This window comes from Colius striatus, chromosome 3 (assembly GCF_028858725.1).
Source record: "Colius striatus isolate bColStr4 chromosome 3, bColStr4.1.hap1, whole genome shotgun sequence".
In the NCBI taxonomy this organism is placed as follows: domain Eukaryota; kingdom Metazoa; phylum Chordata; class Aves; order Coliiformes; family Coliidae; genus Colius; species Colius striatus.
Genome location: NC_084761.1, coordinates 97,790,817 through 97,812,538, shown reverse-complemented (window position 1 = coordinate 97,812,538; position 21,722 = coordinate 97,790,817). Strand labels below are relative to the sequence as shown.

Here is a 21,722-nt window from a genome sequence, read left to right as displayed (position 1 = left end):
CTTAGGACAAATACTTATCCCACTGTTTTTCTCTCTTGTCTTTTTGGTTGCTTTGTGAGTTCAGACTTGCTGTCTGAATATCATTTCAGGGTCTTTCTTTACAGAGACAAAAATCCCCCTTGTTTTGGTTATTTGTATCTAAATTGCCTCTGTTAGATGAAAAGTTCCTTTCTCGTTTCTTTTTCTCCTCTTTGGTAACTTCAATGGAGTGAGGTGGAAGTAAAATGACAGAAGAATGGCTGTAAGGGATTAATAAACTATTAAGTGACATGTTGCACACCTGGCTTTTGTACACTCTTCCCTGATTGCCTTCCACAGGACTAGTGAGTACCGTGGTTTTCACGAGCCATGCCACAGAGCAGAGGCACCCGCTCCTTACGCAGCTGCAGAGCCTCATCCGAGCAGCAAACCCGGCAGTTTCCTTCATCCTGGCAGAAAATGGAGTTGTAACCAGGTAACCTTAATCACTGGCCAGTACTTGGCACTGTTGCAAGAGGGGAGCACGTGCATGGAGGACCTGGGGCTGTTTAGCCTGGAGGAGACTGAGGGGGGGATCTCATTAATAGTTACAAGTATACAAAGGGTGAGTGTCAGGAGGTTGGGACATCTCTTTTTTCTGTTGTAGCTAGTGACAGGACAAGGGGTGATGGGATGAAGCTGGAACACAGCAAGTTCCATTTAAACATAAGGAAAAACTCTTTCAGTGTGAGGGGAGGGAGCCCTGGCCCAGGCTGCCCAGGGAGGGTGTGGAGGCTCCTTCTTCTGAAGCTCTTCAAAACCCACCTGGACACGTTCCTGTGTGACCTGATCTAGGTGACCCTGCTTCTGCAGGAGGATTGGACTGGATGAGCTCTAAAGATCCCTTCCAACCCCCACCATTCTGTGATTCTCTTGTTTTCCTCTGGTAACTCACACAAAGGAGATGCACACTTTCCTTCATTGCTTGTGATGCAAATGACATCTCCCCTGGTTATATGGTGATATAACTATGGGCATTGGGAAATACATGTTTTTGTTTGCAGAGTATGGCTTCTGCTGCTGTCATACTCAGTAAAATTCAGACTATCCTTCCCTGCAACTAACACCCTCTGGTTTGTGTGTCATACAGATTGGGGCTGTTGTCTTGAACTTATAAAATTCAAACTCTTCACTTTATCTCTTTGTAGGAACGAGGATATTGAATTAATCCTCTCAGAAAGCAGTTTTTGCAACCCTCAGATGATGAGAGCTCGGTATTTAATGTATCCTGGCTGGCAAGTATCTAGATTGAGAAATAGTAAAACTGTTTTTTTTCTAATTAACTTGAAGATTAAACAGCCTCACTAATTTAATTCATGGGTGGGTTTTTTTTTCATGACTACTCAGTTGGAACTGTGTAAATCATTTTTAAGAGAGAGCTGATGAATATTCTTAGTAGATACACGATTGCTGCCCTTTTATGGGGGGAAAAAAAAGATCCTTTCTGGACACCATTTAAATCAACGTCCAGATTACTGTTGGTTTTGAGAAGAATAGCAAAGAACCCTCTGGGAATAAGCTGAGATGGGTGAGGTCAATAATGACTAGAGTAATTTCATTCCAGCAGCTCTTCAGCCTTACTGGAATGAACTTGCTGTGTCAGTCTAGCTATTAGCACAACAATTATTCATAAATACAGCAACCTTATTGACAGTCTTGGCAGAGGCTGAGAGCACAATAATCCATAGTACCCAGTGAGGGATATTTTTCAGGCTTCTTTACACATCTTGTTGCAGTTATCTGTGCTGCACCTATTTGGCAGAACGTGTTAAGCCTTTATAACTCCTGTCTGACTGCTTCCTAGTTAGGTTTGTAATGATGGAAGCAGGGTTTATTTACCCTACCTTGCCAGTCCTGTGTGTATGTGTATCTTTTTCTATTCACAATTCTTGGTCTAAATTGGACACAAGTCAAAGGTCAACTGGCACAATGCTTGGGGTGTCAGAGCTGCTGGTGGGTTGCATGGAGCCAAATGGAGAAAGCAGGAAAAGAAAGTATTGAAAAGATTTGATGTGTTAGTCTGTGTGATGGTAGTATGCAAGGAGAGTATTTAGATAGCAAAAAAAGAAGAATGTGGGTCAAGGGAGGTTTTGCTCCCCCTCTACTGTGTTCTGATGAGGGCTCATCTGGAGTCCTGTGTCCAGTTCTGGGCTCCCCAGCTCCAGAGGGACAGGGAAGTGCTGGAGAGAGGCCAGTGCAGGGACATCAAGATGCTGAGGGCACTGGAGCATCTTCCTGATGAGGAAAGGCTGTGGGACCTGGGGCTGTTCAGTCTGGAGGAGACTGAGGGGGGATCCCAGTTACAAATATCTAAACGGTGGGTGTCAGGAGGTTGGGGCAGCACTTTTTTCTGGTGTATCCAGTGACAGGACAAGGGGTGATGGGATGAAGCTGGAACACAGAAAATGACATTTAACATAAGAAAGGGTGAGGTGATGGAGCCCTGGCACAGGCTGCCCAGGGAGGATGTGGAGGCTCCTTCCTTGGAGGGCTTCAAGACCCACCTGGACACGTTCCTGTGTGACCTGATCTAGGTGACCCTGCTTCTGCAGGGGGGTTGGACTGGATGAGCTCTAAAGCTCCCTTCCAACCCCACCACTCTGTGATTCTGTGAAAAGGACTCCTGACCTCCTCAATAAACCTCACATCGTTAATACCACATTCTCACACGTGTCTTAGAAAGATCTTCCTATGAGCAAGGGCTTACCTGTGGGGAAGTAATAGTTGTTCCTGTTCAGAAGTGTGTGTGTGTGTGTGTGTGTTTTTCTGAGCACTGAAGACATGTGTTTTGTTTTTGCCTTAAGGTACGAAGGCAAACACAGAGCTGGGCCCGTCTTCCCTCCCATGGTCCAGATCTGTGTGTGGTTTAACCGGCCTCTGGAGAAAACACGATTTGTCACCAAATGTAAAGGTACAAAGGAACTTTGGCTGACTTGATTGAAGTCCAAGTTGGAAGGGCTGAGGAGCAGAGGGGAAGGAAGGCACTGATGTAGAACAATTATTTAATTACTGCCCAAGTCAACTTTTAATTGAAAATTCAGCTTTCCTTCCTCCAAGTACAGTAAATGATCTTCATTAGTGTCTGCTCTGGAAAACTGACCCATGCTTTTGTTCAGATGAAAACCTCATTTAGTCTTTGGTTTCTAGAGACTGAGACTCCTTCATTTGTTTGCTTTTTATTTTATGCTTCATTGTATTTAGTAGTGCCAAAATGCAGTTTGTAAGTGACCAGCAGCTTCTACTTTTTACACCAAGTAATTCTTTGTGTTCACTAGAAAATAGGCTCAACTCTGTGTTAGGCTGGTAGAGTAGATACATAATCATGCCTTTCCTTCTTTCCTTAGCAAAACAGTGTTAAGGAGCACCATTTTGCTTTCCACACACACTGTAAGCGTTCCTTATGCCAAACACATGTTGTTTCCCACCTACCTCATAGCAAAGAAATGACAACACCTAGAAACGTTGCGTAGCGGGGCTCTGGGGGACGCTGCAGCTTCCTCCCCTGAAGCACTAGGATGTGGATTAGAGAGACCTGTAGTGTAGGTCTGAGCAGAAGCTACAGCAAGGAGAAGAAAAACAAGTGAGATAATCTCTTTGTCTTTTGTTGCAACCAGCGATTAAGTCGTTGCTCAAGCCAAGTCCTTTTTCTGGAAACATCTATCACATCATGGGCAAAGTTAAGTTTTCAGGTAAGGATGAATTGCTCCTTATCCACCATCATGTACATGAATTGGGAGACTTTTTGACAAGCAATGTGTTCAGTTTGATGAACAATTGTCAGGACATCTCTTTCTTTCATCTTCTCCCTGTTAGATTCTGATAAAGTGATTGAAGTGTGTCACAACACGTCATCTAACTCACTAAGCCTCGTGCCTGTTCAGGAGGGGCCAACTCCTCCTGAATCAAGAAGCGACCACAGAGATTGCAGCAGTCAACAGGAGTGCTTCCTTGTGTTCATTGGCTGCTCTCTTAAGGAAGAGGATATAAAAGACTGGCTCAGAGAAACTGCAAAACAGGTTTGTGGGCATGTTTTCTTTTGTTCAGTGTGATCAGTTTGGCCCTTAACAGCAGAAGAAGGGATCCGAGGCTCTCGATGAAACATTATCTCTTTTATCATCTCCATGTCTCTTCTCCCAAGACATTGGCTTTCCAGGGTGTAAATGTGTTTCAGACAGAGGACTAACACTTTGCAAATGTGTATTGTAATTTGCATATTGTTTCAATATCTGCTCCAGCTTAGTCATGGATTGATCTGCTCTTGAACGCTTGAGCAAATGGAGCGTGTCCAGAATAAGCACGAGATGATTTAGCTGCGAGACACGATTGCCAAAAGCCCAAGTGTAGTATGAAATAAATCATCTTGAAGTACCTGAACTGCTACAAAGCTGAAAACTTGTTTTGATTCACTAAATTAAACCTCCTTGGAAGGAATCCATTGAAATGGAGGTGGTTTGTTTTCATTTTGTCTTGCTTAATTCATGGACTCAGAATCACAATCCGTCAAGTGTGCAGCGATGTAAGGCTTCGTGCCTTTCTCCATGACTAAGATACTTATGCAATAGAAGCTGGAGTAGGAAGCAGGGAATATACACATCCAAAGAAACCTAAGAAGGCTTATTTTGCAGTTGTGGTATCTTGTTAACTTCAGACAGTGACTGACATGACCTGGAGTGCAGGACAAGGTGCTTCACTGCTGCGTAATAAATACCAGCAGGGATTCCTTTTGCCAGGCTGCACGTCAGGGTCTTGAGGGCTGATTCAGAAATATACTTGGACAGAAACTGTTCAACCAGACAAATTGCTTATTTTAGCACTCTGATTGGAACCTGAGCCTCTAATTCCAACTGTGGCCTTTCCTGATGCCCGGTTTGGAACGTTTGTTAAAGTACTGATGGTTGCATCTTTATGGCCTCAGACTCGCAGAGTATCTCTAAAAAGTTGTGTAGCAAGGCAAAAGAGTTCCCTGCAGACTGTTGTTGGAGTTATTTCTAAGGATCTTCAGGTTCTCATCTCAGTTCTAGCAGGTTGTCTTACTTGGGGGAAGTGTACCTATTCACAGAATCACAGCATCTGAAGGGTTGGAGGTGGCTTTGAAAGCTCATCCAGTCCTCTGCCAGAGCAGGACCACCTAGAGTAGGTCACACAGGACCTCTTTACACATCACAGGGGTAATATTTGGAGACAAATACCTTTGACATAGAAGAGAGCACTCTATGGAATACTACTTTAATTTCATGAGAACTTGGAACTTCAGAGCTGTCTCTAGTGTGAAGTGCTTCCTTGTTTTGCACTTTGGGGCTACAAACAGTCCTTGTCCAGCCTCACTAGCCATGGCTACTGTAAGGTTTCAGGTAGTTCTGAGGATTACTGCATGCTGCCTGAAAGACATGAATTATAAGACTTTTCAGCCTAAAAGAGGTTATTTTTCTGTTTCTCTACTAGTTTTCTTCATTTTTTTGGAACTAAAGCTGTATTTAAATTGTCCTCTTCAAAACACTTCTGCAACTTACCCTTTTTACTGGTGCTTTATGTAAGATCACTCAGTTCTTTTGTTTTCAGAACAAGAGCTGTGAGTGCCTGAGCAGAACTGAATAATACCATTTAGAGATGGGTTTTTAAGTGACTTGTTTCTAAAAGGAGTCCTTCTGTTCTGGGCTTGACCACAATAGCACATGATCATAGATTTCACTCCCATTATCCACATTGCCAAGGAAGGATTTGTTGGTGGTAGTGTTTTGGGGTTTTTTTTTAACGTATCTCAGCTGTAGTATCACCTTGTTGCTCTGTAGGCACATAACTCAGGTCTAATTCCTCTTACAGAAACCTCAGAGGAAAGCCCTGAAAACCAGAGGCATGCTAACCCTTCAGGAGATCAAGAACATTCACGTGAGTAGAAGCAATTAATAGCAAGCCTTTCTTTAGCCTGCTCCTCTTAAATAGCCTTTTATGCAACACAGCACCTCCCATACCTGCCATAACCAATGTGCTGAGCACTGCATTATAACAGCACTCATTGTCTTTTGATACACTTGACACACAACTGAGGCTCTCCAGGAGGAGATATAAGTCTTGTGTTACCTCAGAGCTTCGTGTTAGCCCTGAAAAGTAGGGGGAGGTGTAAGATGTGGGACAAGCACCTGCTTCTGTTTACCATAATGGTCTTCCCTCATCTTTTCTCCCCCTTTTGTGCTGTGCAGGTTGGCACTTGCAGTTTAGGATCCTAAATGCCCAATGCTGCTCTCATCAGCTAATTGTAGGTTGTAAGTGCTGTCTCTAGAGTTGAGTTCCTAACAATCTGACCTGGCTACTCTTAGCATTGTTACACCTCTCTCCTAGTCCATATGGATGGCATTTGTCACAGGTGTTTCAGTGCCTTCCTTTATAACCAGGAGCCATACATTCCTCCCTGGCTGTTAAGTTTAACAGAAGGAGTTTTAAGTTGAGCTATTTAAGACTGACTCTAAGCAGTTTAACGTGTTTAATGGAGGGTATATTCTTTCTCTCACGTAGGTGAAACGCCACTTGGATCCACTTCCAGCCGGTTATTTTTACAATGGGACTCAATTTGTGAACTTTTTTGGTGACAAAATGGATTACCATCCATGTATCCTTTCAAATGTGGGGGGGTTTGGCTGCAGGTTTTAGGCTACATGAGTCTGAAACGTAGAGTGTCAAAGCAGATGATACGGTCAAGAGCCAGTTGGATTCGCAGGTGGTAACGTGAAGAGTTTTGTTCCTTCAATCTGTACATGGCTACTTGCCATTTAAAGCTTGTTGTTCAAACACTTCTTTTTCAGAGATAGGATCTAAAAAGCAGAATAGAACCAAGAAAACAATCCCAAAGCTGTACGTGAGCTCACGCAAAGAATAATTTCTGGACCACAGCTTGTCAAAGAAATGTTTTTCAAACCAAACAGTGGTGTAACATTGCTTAATGCCTGCTCAGGACTGAGAACTTCCAAATGAGTGTAATTCTGTGGGCATGCTTGTGCATGCACACACACACACACAAGTGAAAACAATCAAGGTCAGTTTAGGTTTTCCTGCAGTGTCCCTTTTTTTCTGCCACGTATTTTGCAGTGAGGCTGGTGTTGAGTGGTTGCTCTCATCGTGTCACTTGCAATGAAACAGACCTTATTGGCTGTAATGCATTGATATGGAAAGCTGCCTGGCAGAAAAGGGCCTGGGGGGTTGGTGCCAGCAGCTGAACAGGAGCCAGCAGCGTGCCCAGGGGGGCAAGAAGGCCAAGGGCAGCCTGGCTGGGATCAGCACTGGGGTGGCAGCAGGAGCAGGGCAGGGATTGTCCCCTGTGCTGGGCCCTGGGGAGGCTGCAGCTCCAGGGCTGTGTCAGTGCTGGGCCCCTCACTCACTGCCACAGGGACACTGAGGGGCTGCAGCGTGGCCAGAGCCGGGCACAGAGCTGGGGAAGGGGCTGGAGCACAAGGGGCTGGGGAGGGGCTGAGGGAATGGGGGTGTTGAGCCTGGAGAAGAGGAGCCTGAGGGGACACAGCAGCACTCTCTGACACTCCCTGACAGGAGGCTGCAGGGAGCTGGGGGTCGGGCTCTTCTCTCAAAGCTACAAGTAACAGGACATGAGGAGATGGGCTGGAGTTGCCCCAGGGGAGGTTGAGATTGGAGCTGAGGCAGAACTGTGTCCCTGAGAGGGGTGTCAGCCCCTGTGCCAGGCTGCCCAGGGAGCTGGGGGAGTGCCCACCATGGAGGGATCCCAGAGCCATGGAGCTGAGGTGCTGAGGGCCAGGGGGTAGTGCTGGGCTGGGCAGGGTGAGGGCAGGGCTGGGACTGCAGGAGTTCTGACTGGAAGGATCCTGTGATGGTATGAACAGGATTTTCAGAATTACTGTGCATGTGTACTTGTTTGTATTACATTTCTGATTTACTTAAGCAAGTAAAATCTTGGTTGAGAACTCCTTCAGCTTAGCCAGCACTGTGATTTACTCACCAAATCGTGGCATGTCTGTATTTGTAAGTGCACTGTCCTTGCTTGGTGTCAGTTTCCAGAAGGTGAACTCCAGCTGGAGTCAGACCCTCCAGATTCCTTCCCAATAATTTTCTGGTTTAAATTTAAACCCAATCATATTTTTTTTTGTCTTTGGAAAGAAATGCCACTGTCATACTGATGTTCCAGTGGATTCCTGTTCTTCTTCTTCTCATAACTTGCTTTTGTGTTTTTATTACTGAAACTCAAACTGTGTTTTATATTCCCAGTTTACTTTTCACTGTAACTGACAAACTTTGTGGAAATCCAAGTGGCTTCTGTGAATCTGTTTTGATAAAAGGACAAACTGTGGGGTTTTTTTCTCTGCCCTATGCAATAAATTCAACATTCTGTCTGCAGGGTAAGCTCCCAGCTATGGCATCGTGGCAGAAAATAGCTCCCTGGAGCAATACTCCAACACCATCTTGGTGTTTGACAGTGAAAGATACAGGCACTGGTTAAACTCTTTCAGGATGATTTGAATTTAGGGCAGAGTTTTGACAAGAGTTTTTCAGACATGACCAAAATAGCTTGTAAACATCTGCAGACATGCTGTAGTTCTGCTGTTCTTATATTCTTCCTGTTGATTAGGAAATGCCTCTTGTGCAACTCCTTTATTCCCCCAGCAGTACAGCATAATTGTGGTTAGATCTGCCCGTGGGACTCCTGGAAGGTGATATATTGAATTCCTGCTTTCAGGCAGTGTCCCAGAGCTTGGCCCATCCCTCACACGTGTATCTTCCTTTCCAATGAACACTATTTGCACAAATGGGGTCGGTTGGGTTTTTTTTTCCTTAGTTATTCAAAACCAGTAATGGACCAATTCATGAATGACTACTTGGAAGAAGCCAACAGGGAGATAGAGAAGTACAACAGAGAACTAGAAGAACAAGAGTACCATGATCTCTTTGAGCAGAAGACATAAGCAAGTCTGTCCTGTGCGTTTCTGAACCACCTACTATCAGTAACCAAAAATGCTGTTGTCCTTGCTGGTTAACTAGAAAATTAAATGTCAGTTTTCAGCATTCCTTTTAAAAACTATAAGAGGTCATTCCTGTAAGGTTGGCATTTGAATATGGTCACTGCTTAGCTGTTTGTACTGTCAGGTTTGCTTCCACTTCACCTTAATTCCAGACTGTAAAAAGCATCACCTGGAATCTCTGGCTAGTAGTGGAAACTTATTTAAAAGAAGAAGAAAAAGAAGCAAAAGTGTTATTTCCTTGTAAGTCAGAAGGTATCATGGAATTGGTCTGTGCAGATAATCAAACCTTTGCTCCAGTATCTGGGTGTCCCTTGAAACTTGTTGCACGTGAGCATTGATGAGCAATGGTGTATTCAGTATGTGGGACTGGGAGGTGTTCCCAAAGCGAGAAATGGGGGAACATTAAAACTCAGCAGAGTACCCAGTCCCACAGCTGATGGGATGTACCCAAAGCAAGAAATGGGGGAACATTAAAACTCAGCAGAGTACCCAGTCCCACAGCTGATGGGATGTACCCAAAGCAAGAAATGGGGGAACATTAAAACTCAGCAGAGTACCCAGTCCCACAGCTGATGGGGTGTTCCCAAAGCGAGAAATGGGGGAACAATCCAGAAACTCAGTAGAATACCCAATCTCACAGCTCTTAAGTTGTTCCCAAAGTGAGAAATGGGGGAACAACCCAGAAACTCAGCAGAGTACCCAGTCCCACAGCTGTTGGGGTGTTCCCAAAGCGAGAAATGGGGGAACAAGAAAACTCAGCAGAGTAACCAGTCCCACAGCTCTTAAGATGTTCCCAAAGCGAGAAATGGGGGAACATTAAAACTCAGCAGAGTGTCCAATCCCACAGCTGATGGGGTGTTCCCAGAGTGAGAAATGGGGGAACAATTGAAACTCAGCAGAGTGTCCAATCCCACAGCTGATGGGGTGTTCCCAGAGTGAGAAATGGGGGAACAATCCAGAAACTCAGTAGAATACCCAATCTCACAGCTCTTAAGTTGTTCCCAAAGTGAGAAATGGGGGAACAAGAAAACTCAGCAGAGTAACCAGTCCCACAGCTCTTAAGATGTTCCCAAAGCGAGAAATGGGGGAACATTAAAACTCAGCAGAGTGTCCAATCCCACAGCTGATGGGGTGTTCCCAGAGTGAGAAATGGGGGAACAATTGAAACTCAGCAGAGTGTCCAATCCCACAGCTGATGGGGTGTTCCCAAAGCGAGAAATGGGGGAACAATCCAGAAACTCAGTAGAATACCCAATCTCACAGCTCTTAAGTTGTTCCCAAAGTGAGAAATGGGGGAACAACCCAGAAACTCAGCAGAGTAGCCAGTCCCACAGCTGTTGGGGTGTTCCCAAAGCGAGAAATAGGGGAACAAGAAAACTCAGCAGAGTGCCCAGTCCCACAGCTCTTAAGATGTTCCCAAAGTGAGAAATGGGGGAACAAGTCAGAAACTCAGTAGAATACCCAATCTCACAGCTCTTAAGTTGTTCCCAGAGTGAGAAATGGGGGAACAATTGAAACTCAGCAGAGTGCCCAGTCCCACAGCTGATGGGATGTTCCCAAAGCGAGAAATGAGGGAACAAGAAAACTCAGCAGAGTAGCCAGTCCCACAGCTCTTAAAATGTTCCCAAAGCGAGAAATGGGGGAACAATCCAGAAACTCAGCAGAGCACCCAATCCCACAGTTGTTGGGGTGTTCCCAAAGCGAGAAATGGGGGAACACTTAGGCATCTGCGTTTTTCCAAGGGGCCAGCGTGTCTCATAACCTCTGCACAGTTTGAATCTGCAGTTGAAATTTTGACTTCTTTAAGGAAAAGGTGTTTCCACGTTTCAGGGTGGAATGGGACAAGTGGAGACATCTTGCATTCTTTCCAGTGTTGTTATTGGTGTTGTAGGAAATGTGACATGGATGGTGGCAGTCTTTCAGCTTGGCTGCTGCTTAGAAGATGATCCGTGAGGCATTCTTAGCCCTGTACTAAAAACTAGGCAAAGCAAGAATTCTTTAGCTAAAAGAATTCCTTCTCATGAAAATGACTGATTTCCAAAGGTAAAAAAACATCAGAAGCTATACTTGAAATGTGACAGAAGTTGGTTGTGGAGCTTTCAGGAGATTTTGTGTCCTAACATTTCACTGAACTGATTCCCCAGGTTTTAAGTACTTTAGTCGTTACTTTCTTGAAGTGACTGTGGTAGTTACTAAATGATACCGTAGTAAGAATTGTGGCACCTTGTCCTTAATTTAGTACCATTTGAAGTGAGACTTCATAGATCACTGGCTGAAGGATTCTAAAGCACCCTAGCAGCCACTGAAAGGTAATTATCAAACGCTATTTGAATAAGCAGATTATTGTAGCTGTGTGTTCAGGATCTAATCAAGTGAGAACAGCCTGGGAGGAATGCTTTGTTTTCATACCCCTTTTGCCTTAGAAGCAGCTCAGTTGTTTGGGTTTTATTTATTTTAAATACAAATGTAGCTTTTCTTTTGGCTCAGGTGTATGTAGCAGAGGAAGAAATTGGATGAATCGTTTCTTACAGCATCCCTTAAAATACTTAGGTCCACGCAGGAAAATGAGATGTAACTCCTGCCATCAAAGCTAAGGCTAGGTATAGCTTTATGCCTTACTTGAAAAAAAGAGATGTTTTTTTTACCTTTGGAATAGGAAATGGCTGAAATTTCAATGATCAGCCTGTCAAAAACTGAACCACCTTTTAGGTAAGCTTTCAGTACCCATTGCTACTAGCTGGCTCGTGCCTGTGGCGGTTACACAGCGCAGAGCTGGAATTCCAGGTGCTGCACACTGGGATATAGATGTTGGTAAGGTTTCTTTAGTAGCTTTCCTACTAGATTTAATCAAGCTGTCCCAAGATGACTTCCCCCCCCTCTTTGCACACCGTGAGACGTTATAAACTCCTCGTATGCTGTTGAAGTACAACAAAAGCCAGCGCTTGGTTTGTGTTGTTAGGCTTTCTGGGGTAACCCGTGTTAGAGCATCATGATAAGGCTCATGAGTTTATCTATGCATGGCTATACTTTAGTCTTAATATCCTGTAGTGCCTGGTAGAGTAAACGTACCTAGCAGTTGATTTAGGGGGCTAGTAGGTGTTTACAAACTAAGTCCACTTGATGGCAGGAAACTCCCGATCGGGATTTATTGGAGTCTAAAATACTGGTTGTTAACACTTGCAATAAAAAGGGGCATTAGGAAATCCCTGACAAATTCTAGCTCTTTGCCAATAAACTTAGTGTAAACCCAGCCTGCTCCCTTTGAGTACAAACAATCTGCAAAGCCATATTTCTAGAGCTAGCGGTATGACTAGGTAACGTCAGAGGAAAGCCCGGCGGCTGGGAGAGCGGACACGCCGTCGAGGCTTTGTCTCAACCCAGTAGATATAAGTGCAATTGATTGAACCATAGATGAAGATACTGTAGCTTATATTTCTTTTTTTGGCTCTGCTGAAAACTCTTTTTTTAAGAGCTCCAATTTGTGCAGCCCTCAAAAAGCAAATGTCAGTGGGGCCGGTGCAGCCGGGGGCTCAGCAGGCGAGAGGTCCCGGGAGAAAAGCAAGGCACAAAGTGTTCAGAATTGGCAGTGCTGCTGTGCAAATGGAGCTGCTCCTTAAAAACCGAGGCAGCAGAGCTCGGAACAAAAACCTAGTGAACTTAAATACTTGTGCTGCATGCTATATGGTAATAGCTGTGTATTATGAAGACCTTTCACCATACTGGTACTACTTCAATTGATATATTTTGGTATTGAAATGAATGGATTACCTCAATTCTGGGTGGTTTTCTAAGGTTTTTTGGAACTGTGACTTTATAAAAACAGGAAAAAGAAAAAAAATACACCAAAATAGTGAAACTGTGACAGTGATATCCTTTAAAGATAGCAGTGCCTTGCAAGGTGACACCATTTATTCACCAAGCATCAAATGAATGCACGTCACGGGGTTGTGTTGCTTTGCACCCTCTTTGGGGTTTTTGTTTTTAAAGGAGAAGCAGTTTTGGTGAAAGGACTTAAAATTAACCTAGTGAAGAATATTAGCACAAATGGTTAAACTGTTTAAGAAGAAAACTCTTTGAGGACTGAAAGGTGTAAATGCCTGATGCTGCTGTTGGATAGTTGCTGATTGATTTGGAGTTACTTCTAAAAATCAGCAGCACTTTTGGGGTTGTTTTTATTTAGAAGAGGCTAACTTTTGTACTCTGGTCAGAGATATTTATACTGTATCAAACCCCATCTGTAGGGTAATGTGGTTTCCTCACTCCTTTGAAGTCAAGGTGAGGATTTGAGATACTTCTAAGGATCTAGTTTTGGACATTTTTTTTTAGCTACTGTAAGACTTGAAAAGAAAGAGAGAGGAAAAAAAAAAGCACCATTTCTAAACCACAAACGTTTGGATACAGGAAATTTTTGCAAGTGCCATTACACTGTTGCTTTGTCTTTTACTGTATTTAGCAAATTGGTGACAGTAACTTTGTGTCCAGGCATTTCTGCTCTCGTTGAAGAAGCGCTGAGAGTCCTCAAGGGGTTTACAACGCTTTGCTGACCTTCACGTTAGGCAGCCTGTGGTGGTGGTTGTCTTTTTCTCATTTCCCCCCCCTCCCCAAGAATGAATGTGATCAGAAGTTACTGAAGTTATAGGGAGGAAACAAACAAATGTGATGAAACTTAAGAGGAACATTTGCAACTGGAACCACGCTGCAGTCTGGGAGTATTTTATATTAAGCTGTGCAATTTGGTCCCGTTTTTACACTTGGCAATGAACAGAACTGACTGCAGGGGAAGGTTCAAGTTGCAGGTTAAAAGTTCCCTCATGAGTTTGGGGTTTTAATTATTGTTTTAATTGAAACTGTCTCTTTTTTTCTTTCCTGAATTTGCACAGATTTAAGCTCTGGAATACTTTGGTATTCTTAAAAGGGAAATAAAATGTAACTAGTAGAGTGAATTGTCAACTGTGAGTTGTTTAGAAGCGCGTTGCTGATCTCACTGTAGATTGTTTAAACACGTACCTCAGAAAGCTAGTGAGAAACTGCTTCGTTTTGACACAAGGGTCAGAGACTCATCTAACACTTCTCACTTTACCATGTGCCAAAATTCACTTTGATACTAGTTCTCAATGCTTTAATGTTTGCGACTTTAAGTTAAAGAAGTTGTTGTCTTTACAAACACTACTGTAACTTCAGTTCAACTGAACGGTGTGATTGAAGCTTTTTTGCCTGTCGTATTTATTACACAACTTGATTCAGTAAAGGTAAAATGACCTTTCCATTTATTTTTGTATTGTTTTACATGTTTATACCTGCAGTCTGTGTGACTTTTACACCTATAACTCAGATGTGATGGAAAGAACCAATAAACAATATCCATCTGCACTGGACTGTCTTGGACTTCTTTAATGAGCTCACTGCTTCCTAAGCTTGATTGCTTGTTAAGCTTTCAGAGGTGCTCTTTTAACATGTGTTATTTTCCTCAACTGGAAGAGCAGTGGCTAGTTGATATCCAAACTAAAGTGTTGAGATTTAATGGTGTTTAAGGTTTAGATCTCCTTGCTTGGGCTTCTACTTGGGTAGAACTTCTAGACGAGTCCCTGTGTGCCCTGCTCTAGGTGGTGCTGCTCTGGCAGGGGGGTTGCACTGGATGAGCTTTGCAGGTCCCTTCCAGCCCTTAAGGTTCTGTGAAGACTTGAAACTAGGTGTAGGATGAAGGATACTAATCTCCTTCATGCCTGTTGTCTCTGTCCTTCAACTGTAGGTAAGCAGCAGTTTTTCAACCCTTGGCCATCCTCTGGGCTAGCTGACTGTGCTGACCCAGTGCAGGATCTCATCAGCTCACTGCCCAGACCCATTGCCCTCACGTTGGGCATTTATCTGCAGCTCTTCTCTTCAGGCAGAGGCTGCTGAAAGGCTGGTTTATTTTTAGCAGCTGAAACTTTGGAGAGAGAGAGAGCAACATGTTCAAAGCACTGTCAGCACACTTAGAAGTTTGTCATTTTGCAGTCCCCTGTTTTCAGGAGCAGAAGAAAGGTGAAAAGGTCTCCTCTGATCAAATGCCTGTGCAGGTGCATCTTTTTTGATGTGGCCCGTTCATAGAACCCCAGAATGGTTTGGGCTGGAAGGGACCTTGAAGCTCATCTGGTTCCAACCCTCTGCCGTGGGCAGGGACACCTGCCACCAGCCCAGGTTGCTCCCAGCCCCATCCAACCTGCCCTTGGACACTGCCAGGGATGGGGCAGCCACAGCCTCTCTGGGCAGCCTGTGCCAGGGCCTCAGCACCCTCATAGGGAAGAGCTTTTTCCTGACATCTCATCTCACTCTCTCCTCTCAGTCTGGAGCCATCACCCCTTGTCCTGTCACTGCTTCCTCTTGTTCAAAGTCTCCCTCCAGCTTTCTTTTGGTCCCTTTATAGGGACTGGAGTTTCCTTTTTCTCTCCCTTATTCTCTACTTAACATGGAGCAGAATCAAACTTTCCAGCTGATGTATACTCTCCTCACACTGCCATTTAGCTTCAAAGGTCCCATTCCCTCCCAAATCCTTGTTCCAGTCCCTTTAAACCTGAGAACTGTCTTCTTTCCTCCTCACCAGAGGAGGATCTCTGGGCATAGCTGTGCATCTCCCTGATTTAACCTCCATCCTTTCATTTTCCCCTTCAGATGGGACATTTGGTCTGAGAGGACCTGCAGGCAGAGCTTGGGTTGCCAAACTCATGGTGTGGATGCCAGAAGCTGAGCCCTGGACTCCTGGGCTTCAGCTGCTTCCACATTTGACCACCTGAAAAGTGTTCCTTTACCTAATGTCTCTCATACTGACGTCAGAGTGCTGAGATGGGAACCACAAAGGTAAAAACCTCAGTTGGAGCAGATGAGGTGAGATCAAACTGAGGCTCTTGAGATCTTTTCTGCCTTAAAAAAACCCCCTTGAAATGTGAGGCTTTTTTCCTGATCCCAAATAACTTTGTGCTGTCTACAGCCATGGATGGAACTTGCTTTGGAAAGATGTTGTGAGGTGGGCTGGGTTACCCCCTTTCTCTTTTAACTATTCCCTATCAACTTCATGTTCTCCTCAGTAACTCCTTTTCTAGGCAAAGGAGATGTGAAAGGTTCCATCTACCTGGACCTGGACAATCTATTTGGTAAGTTTTCAAGATGGGAAGTTGTTAATTTGGAAGCCAAGGAGGCTGGTGGAAGAGTTGCCAGGTCAGTCAGGAATTGGCTGAGGGGTTAATGATGGTCAGTAAATTCACTGAGGGTGTAGAGGGGACTTTTATAGACAGAGGAGAGTCCAGAAATGGTGAAGAATGGAGGACTGAGGAGAATCAAATAGTGAAGATTCTGATTGAGGGGTTTGGAGGATATTGCTCCAAGGACTGAGGAAGAAAGGCTGAATCTGAGGCTGGAGCAAAAGCCTCTCTGAAAAAATGCAAGTAGGTTGTGGGGTGTGAATGGTACTGGGATGTCCAGGGTGGTAGGAGATCACTGGGACACGTGGAGATCACTGAGTTGACCTGTGCTTCCCTGCTTGGCTGTGCTCAGAAGATGAATCTTCCAAGAACATGTAAGCAAGAGTGCCCAGGGTGGATGGAGATCCTTTCTGACCCAGGGACGCTGAAGAAAGAGGCTTGCTGTAGATTGACAATGAAGGGAACATGCTGTGGCCAAGGATAAATGCAGATGGGAGGAAGGTCTCAAATGATTAGTTAGAGCATCATGTTCCCTCACTAGTAGGAGCAGATGAAGAGCAGAACCCTCAGCTGAAATGACAAAGAGAATAGATAATGGGAATGCCTGTTGTGTGAGTTTCATTTCCTAGGAGAGATGAGTTTTCCTGGATAAATCTGGAACAAAGATGGTGAAGGATCTGGAGAACAAGTGTTAGGAGGAGCAGCTAAGGGAGCTGGGGTTATTTAGCTGAGAAAAGAGGAGGCTGAGGGGGACACAGGAGCTCTCTGACACTCCCTCCCAGGAGGCTGCAGTGAGCTGGGGGTCGGGCTCTGCTCCCCATAACGAGTGATGGGACAAGAGGAAAGGGGCTGAAGTTGCCCCAGGGGAGGTTGAGATTGGAGCTGAGGCAGAACTGTTTCCCTGAGAGGGGTGTCAGCCCTGTGCCAGGCTGCCCAGGGAGCTGGGGGAGTGCCCAGCCCTGGAGGGATCCCAAAGCCATGGAGCTGAGGTGCTGAGGGCCATGGGGTAGTGCTGGGCTGGGCAGGGTGAGGGCAGGGCTGGGACTGCAGCAGCTTCACGGGCTTTAACAACCAAAATGGTTCTATGATTCAAAGCATCCCTGCTCCTTGCTCTCCATCATCTCTTTCCTCTTGGTGAGTCTGGTAGCACCAGTAGAGCTTTGCAGTTCTGCTCAGCTTCTTACCATCTCCTCTGCCTTCCAACATGAACTGATGTGGAATTTCTCCTGTGGGCAGATGAATGGTGCCTCCTCAGCTTCATAAATTGCCAGCCTGATTAAAGTAATGAATTCACAACAGGAATTGCATGAAAATGGAGCACTTGCTAATTGAATGGCCCTGGGTTTGGCTCCCATTGTACACTTCCAACAAGGTGCTTCTGTGATCTCTCCTATTGAATTTGCTTAAAATAAACCTTGGGGGTAGCTTGATGTCTTGGTAGGAAAGAAAACACCCAATGGGCAAGGCCTGGAGGATTTCAATAGCTTTATTACTCCAGGATAGACCAAAAAATAACCCCCCACTCCACACAGAAAGTGAGATGTGAGTGACCCATTGGTGGTTAGGAAATCACGAGGCACACAATGGGTTGCATAGACCACTGCAAACCCGCCCCACCACGGCTGAAACAGGAAATTCATAATGGTTCAAATTGAGCCTCCAGTTAACCCCACCAAAAAATCTCCCATTTTTCTGTGTTATCAAAGTTAGTTCAATATCTGCTTTATATACATCCTGTTCCGGACTTTGATGCCTCTCTATAACGCACCTTCCTGCCTTCTCATGTCTGATTTATTACCTAACTGGTTTTCTTCTGCAGCTTGTGCTTTCGCCTGCTTTAACTCTTGATCTCGTCAGCCCAAGAGCTGGTTTTGTCTGCCGTCTTTCCTCGTGTCTCTGCTTGCTTTGTGAAGCCCTGGAGGAAGAACTGAGGAGCTGACAAAGAGGAGAGGCCATGGGGGGGTGTAAGGTAAAGGTGGGGTGAAGGATCTTCTGAGGAGAGGTGCAGAATATCTAAGGTGGCTTGTGAGCATCAATCAGGAGGTCATAGAATCACAGAGGGGTTGGAATGGCCCTTTAGAGCTCCTCCTGCTACAGCAGCTTCCCCTGGCTCAGGGGGCACAGGAACGTGTCCAGGTGGGGTTGGAAACCTCCTGAGAAGGAGCCTCCACACCCTCCCTGGGCAGCCTGGGCCAGGGCTCCCTCCCCTCAGCACCAAAGGACTTGCTCCTCCTGTGCCAGTGGAACATTTTGTGTCCCAGCTTTTGTCCCTTACTCCTTGTCCTGTTACTGGACACCACAGCAAAAAGCCTGACCCCATCCTCCTGACACCCACCCTTTAGGTACTTGGAGGTATTGATGAGATCCCCCCCTCAGCTTTCCCTTCTCCAGGCTGAACAGCCCCAAAGCCTGCAGCCTTTCCTCCTCACAGGGATGTTCCTGTCCCCTCAGCATCTTGGTAGCCCTGCACTGGAAGGGGGAGGTTGGGTGGGTTCATCCAGGTTGTCTCAAGTCACAGGGTTGTAAACATGCAGGACGTGCTCAGTGTCCCGCTGCTGGAGCTTGGAGCACGGGAAGGAAAGCAGGTCTTAGCCCAATGTGTCCACCTTCTACATCAGTCTCCTCTTTCCTAAAGCCCAGAGGCTCCAGGCAGAGTCCCAGCAGTGGCCTGGGCTTGGGGAGCTCCCTCCTCCTGGTGCTCTGAGGCTCTTTGAGGGCTTCGCTGCATCGCGGGGAAACGGGGAGGAAGCGCTTTGCTCGGGGTCAGGAGGGATGACAGCAGCAGGCAGGGAAGGTCCCAGAGGCAGGTCTGATGCTGAAGACTGTTGAAAGATGTGTTTCCTGTGCAACAATAGAGAGTTTTGTTCTATTTCCCTGTGGAACCTCTTGAGATAAGGGCTGAAGTTCATCCTGTACCAGCAGACACATCCCTTCTCCCTTTGTTGGCACGAAGAGGAACACAAAGAATGACAAATGATGGTGCCTCTTCCATGCCTTGTGCTGCCAGAGGGGACCTGCCCTTATTCAGTGTATTCCTGGGCTTAGGCTGGTCTTGAGCAGAGCAGAAAGAGGAGGCAGCAGCCATCGTGCTCGCAGGGAAGCATCCTCACATCCTCCCACACCTCTCAGCTGGTCCAGCCTGGGGCAGGGATGCAGGAGCGGCTGACCCCTGCTTTCTGCTCTTTCCTGGGAACTTGATGGGTCTCAGAGAGGGCAAAGCAAAGGAACAGGCCAGCACCAGTGGATGGGATGCTGTGGGGGACATGAGGGGATGGGGTGGGCTCAGGAAGAAGCGTGGACTGCTCCTTCCCATTGTCCCTGTGTGTTGTCTGTTGTCTAATCCACCTTGCAGGCACCGGTGGACCTTCCTTTGGCTCTTGAGTCCTTTCAGCCTCCTTTCCCAAGCTAAGTAATCATTAAAGGTGTAGAGTGACTGGAAGGATGGGAAGACCCATGAAAAGCCATCTTGTTTATCCCCATTGCCCCCCAGATAAGGTCACTGCTGCTCCTTGGCACATCCAACCATGGAGTTTTCTCTCCCTGAACTGAGTACTGCCTTAACCCTCCCTAAAAAGCTTTTCAAGTGTCTGACTCCTCTCTCTCCTGAATGGTAGAGCTGAATGGAGATCCCAGGAGGATCAGGAGGGGGGTCTTTTGGTACAGGCAAGCAGCTTATCTCCCCCTCCCCACCACCCACAGCAGCACAGCCCCTGTGAACTGATCACAAAGGGTTGGTGCCAATCCTCCTCAAGACCAGTGCTGGGGCAGCATTGCATGTGCAGGCTGGGAAAGGCTGGTGTGACCCCTGTGAGGCCCCAGCAGTGGGGCTGGGGGTCAGATTTGGCTGTTCTTGCTGGGAACCCCGAGCAGCACCAGGCTCCTGCTTCCCGCTGGCTTCAGCACGAACAAGCAACGTATTGTTTCGTTCCATAATGAAATGGAAATGTGCTCCAGATGTGAGAACGTGGTTGGTGCAGCCCTGCCAGCAGTGGACAGAAGAAGTGAGTGATATCCCTGGAGTGGAGAGGGACAGATGGGCTGTGGAGGGGCTGGTGGGGCTGATTGTTAAGATTCATTAATGTGAGATCTGAGGGAGGATCAGTGTTTTCATGGTCTTATCTGGTTGGGTTTGGGGCTTTTAAACATCAACCCATGGATGTTACTGTCTTCATAGCTACACCTACCCAGTGCCTTGGGATGACATGAGCATGAGGCCAGAGCTAGATCAATGCAGCCAAGCAAGGAAAGTCTTTGCCTTGATTCCTCTTGCAGGGAAACCCAATGGAGATGGTTTTCTGGGTGTGTGGGGGAGAGGTGTTGATGTAAACTGCTCAAAGGTGTGCAGCATCACCCTGCTGGAAACCTCCTTTGATAGTGCTGAGATGGACATGACATCCCAAAGCAGGAGGAAGGGAAACCAGGAATGTTGTCTGTCCAGGGTGTTGATATCTAGGAAAGGATTACAGCATTGGGAAGCAAGATGAATGTCTACTCATGTGGCTGGAGCCATGGGGTTCCTTTCTCCCCATTTCATCCAGCTTCAAACTGTAAGTTCCTTACAGTTCTAGACAGCAGCCCACTCCCTGGGGCCATGGGACATGGGACACATCGATGTCATCCACATCCACTCTGCCCTGAACTTGCCAGTCCCTCTGGGATCCATGGAGGAGCTCAGTTTTTGGAGAGCTTCTGATTGAGCTGGCATGCAGACAGCGCTGAGTTCACCCATCTGCTGCTTTCTTGGCAGCTAGCGAGGGTAGGAAAATAAGCATCCTTTCCCATCCAAGTTTAATGTGTGCAAAAGGCAGCCCAGAGGATTCCTTTGGCAAAGCTGGAAAGCTGCTGGGAGGGAAAGGACCTGGGGGGGTTGGTGCCAGCGGCTGAACAGGAGCCAGCAGCGTGCCCAGGGGGGCAAGAAGGCCAAGGGCAGCCTGGCTGGGATCAGCACTGGGGTGGCAGCAGGAGCAGGGCAGGGATTGTCCCCTGTGCTGGGCCCTGGGGAGGCTGCAGCTCCAGGGCTGTGTCAGTGCTGGGCCCCTCACTCACTGCCACAGGGACACTGAGGGGCTGCAGCGTGGCCAGAGCCGGGCACAGAGCTGGGGAAGGGGCTGGAGCACAAGGGGCTGGGGAGGGGCTGAGGGAATGGGGGTGTTGAGCCTGGAGAAGAGGAGCCTGAGGGGACACAGGAGCACTCTGACACTCCCTGACAGGAGGCTGCAGTGAGCTGGGGTCAGTCTCTGCTCCCCAGTAACGAGCAATAGGACAGGATGAAATGGCCTCAAGTTGTACCAGGGGAGGTTTAGATTGAAGATTGGGAACAATTTCTTCCCCAAAGTGCTGTCCAGCCCTGTGCCAGGCTGCCCAGGGAGCTGGGGGAGTCCCAGCCCTGGAGGGATCCCAGAGCCGTGGAGCTGAGGTGCTGAGGGCCCTGGGGTAGTGCTGGGCTGGGCAGTGCTGGTGAGTGGTTGGATTCAACAAGCTTAAATGGCTTTTCCAACCTCAGCAATTCCCTGATTCTCCCCATGTTCTCCTTCGTAACCATTGGCCCCAG

General features: G+C 46.6%; 1 protein-coding gene across 1 annotated transcript in view; it reads left to right on the top strand.

Annotated features, from left to right (window-relative positions):
• DNAAF9 (dynein axonemal assembly factor 9) overlaps positions 1–14,366 on the top strand; it is an 87,196-nt gene extending 72,830 nt beyond the window's left edge. The window contains exons 30-37 of the mRNA XM_061992084.1: positions 319–454; positions 1,167–1,253; positions 2,823–2,929; positions 3,633–3,707; positions 3,832–4,034; positions 5,839–5,904; positions 6,529–6,622; positions 8,827–14,366. Coding sequence (XP_061848068.1) covers positions 319–454; positions 1,167–1,253; positions 2,823–2,929; positions 3,633–3,707; positions 3,832–4,034; positions 5,839–5,904; positions 6,529–6,622; positions 8,827–8,939 — 881 coding nt within the window. The 3' untranslated portion in view covers positions 8,940–14,366. The remainder of the gene's footprint in view (positions 1–318; positions 455–1,166; positions 1,254–2,822; positions 2,930–3,632; positions 3,708–3,831; positions 4,035–5,838; positions 5,905–6,528; positions 6,623–8,826) is intronic.
• The last annotated feature ends 7,356 nt before the right edge of the window (positions 14,367–21,722 follow it).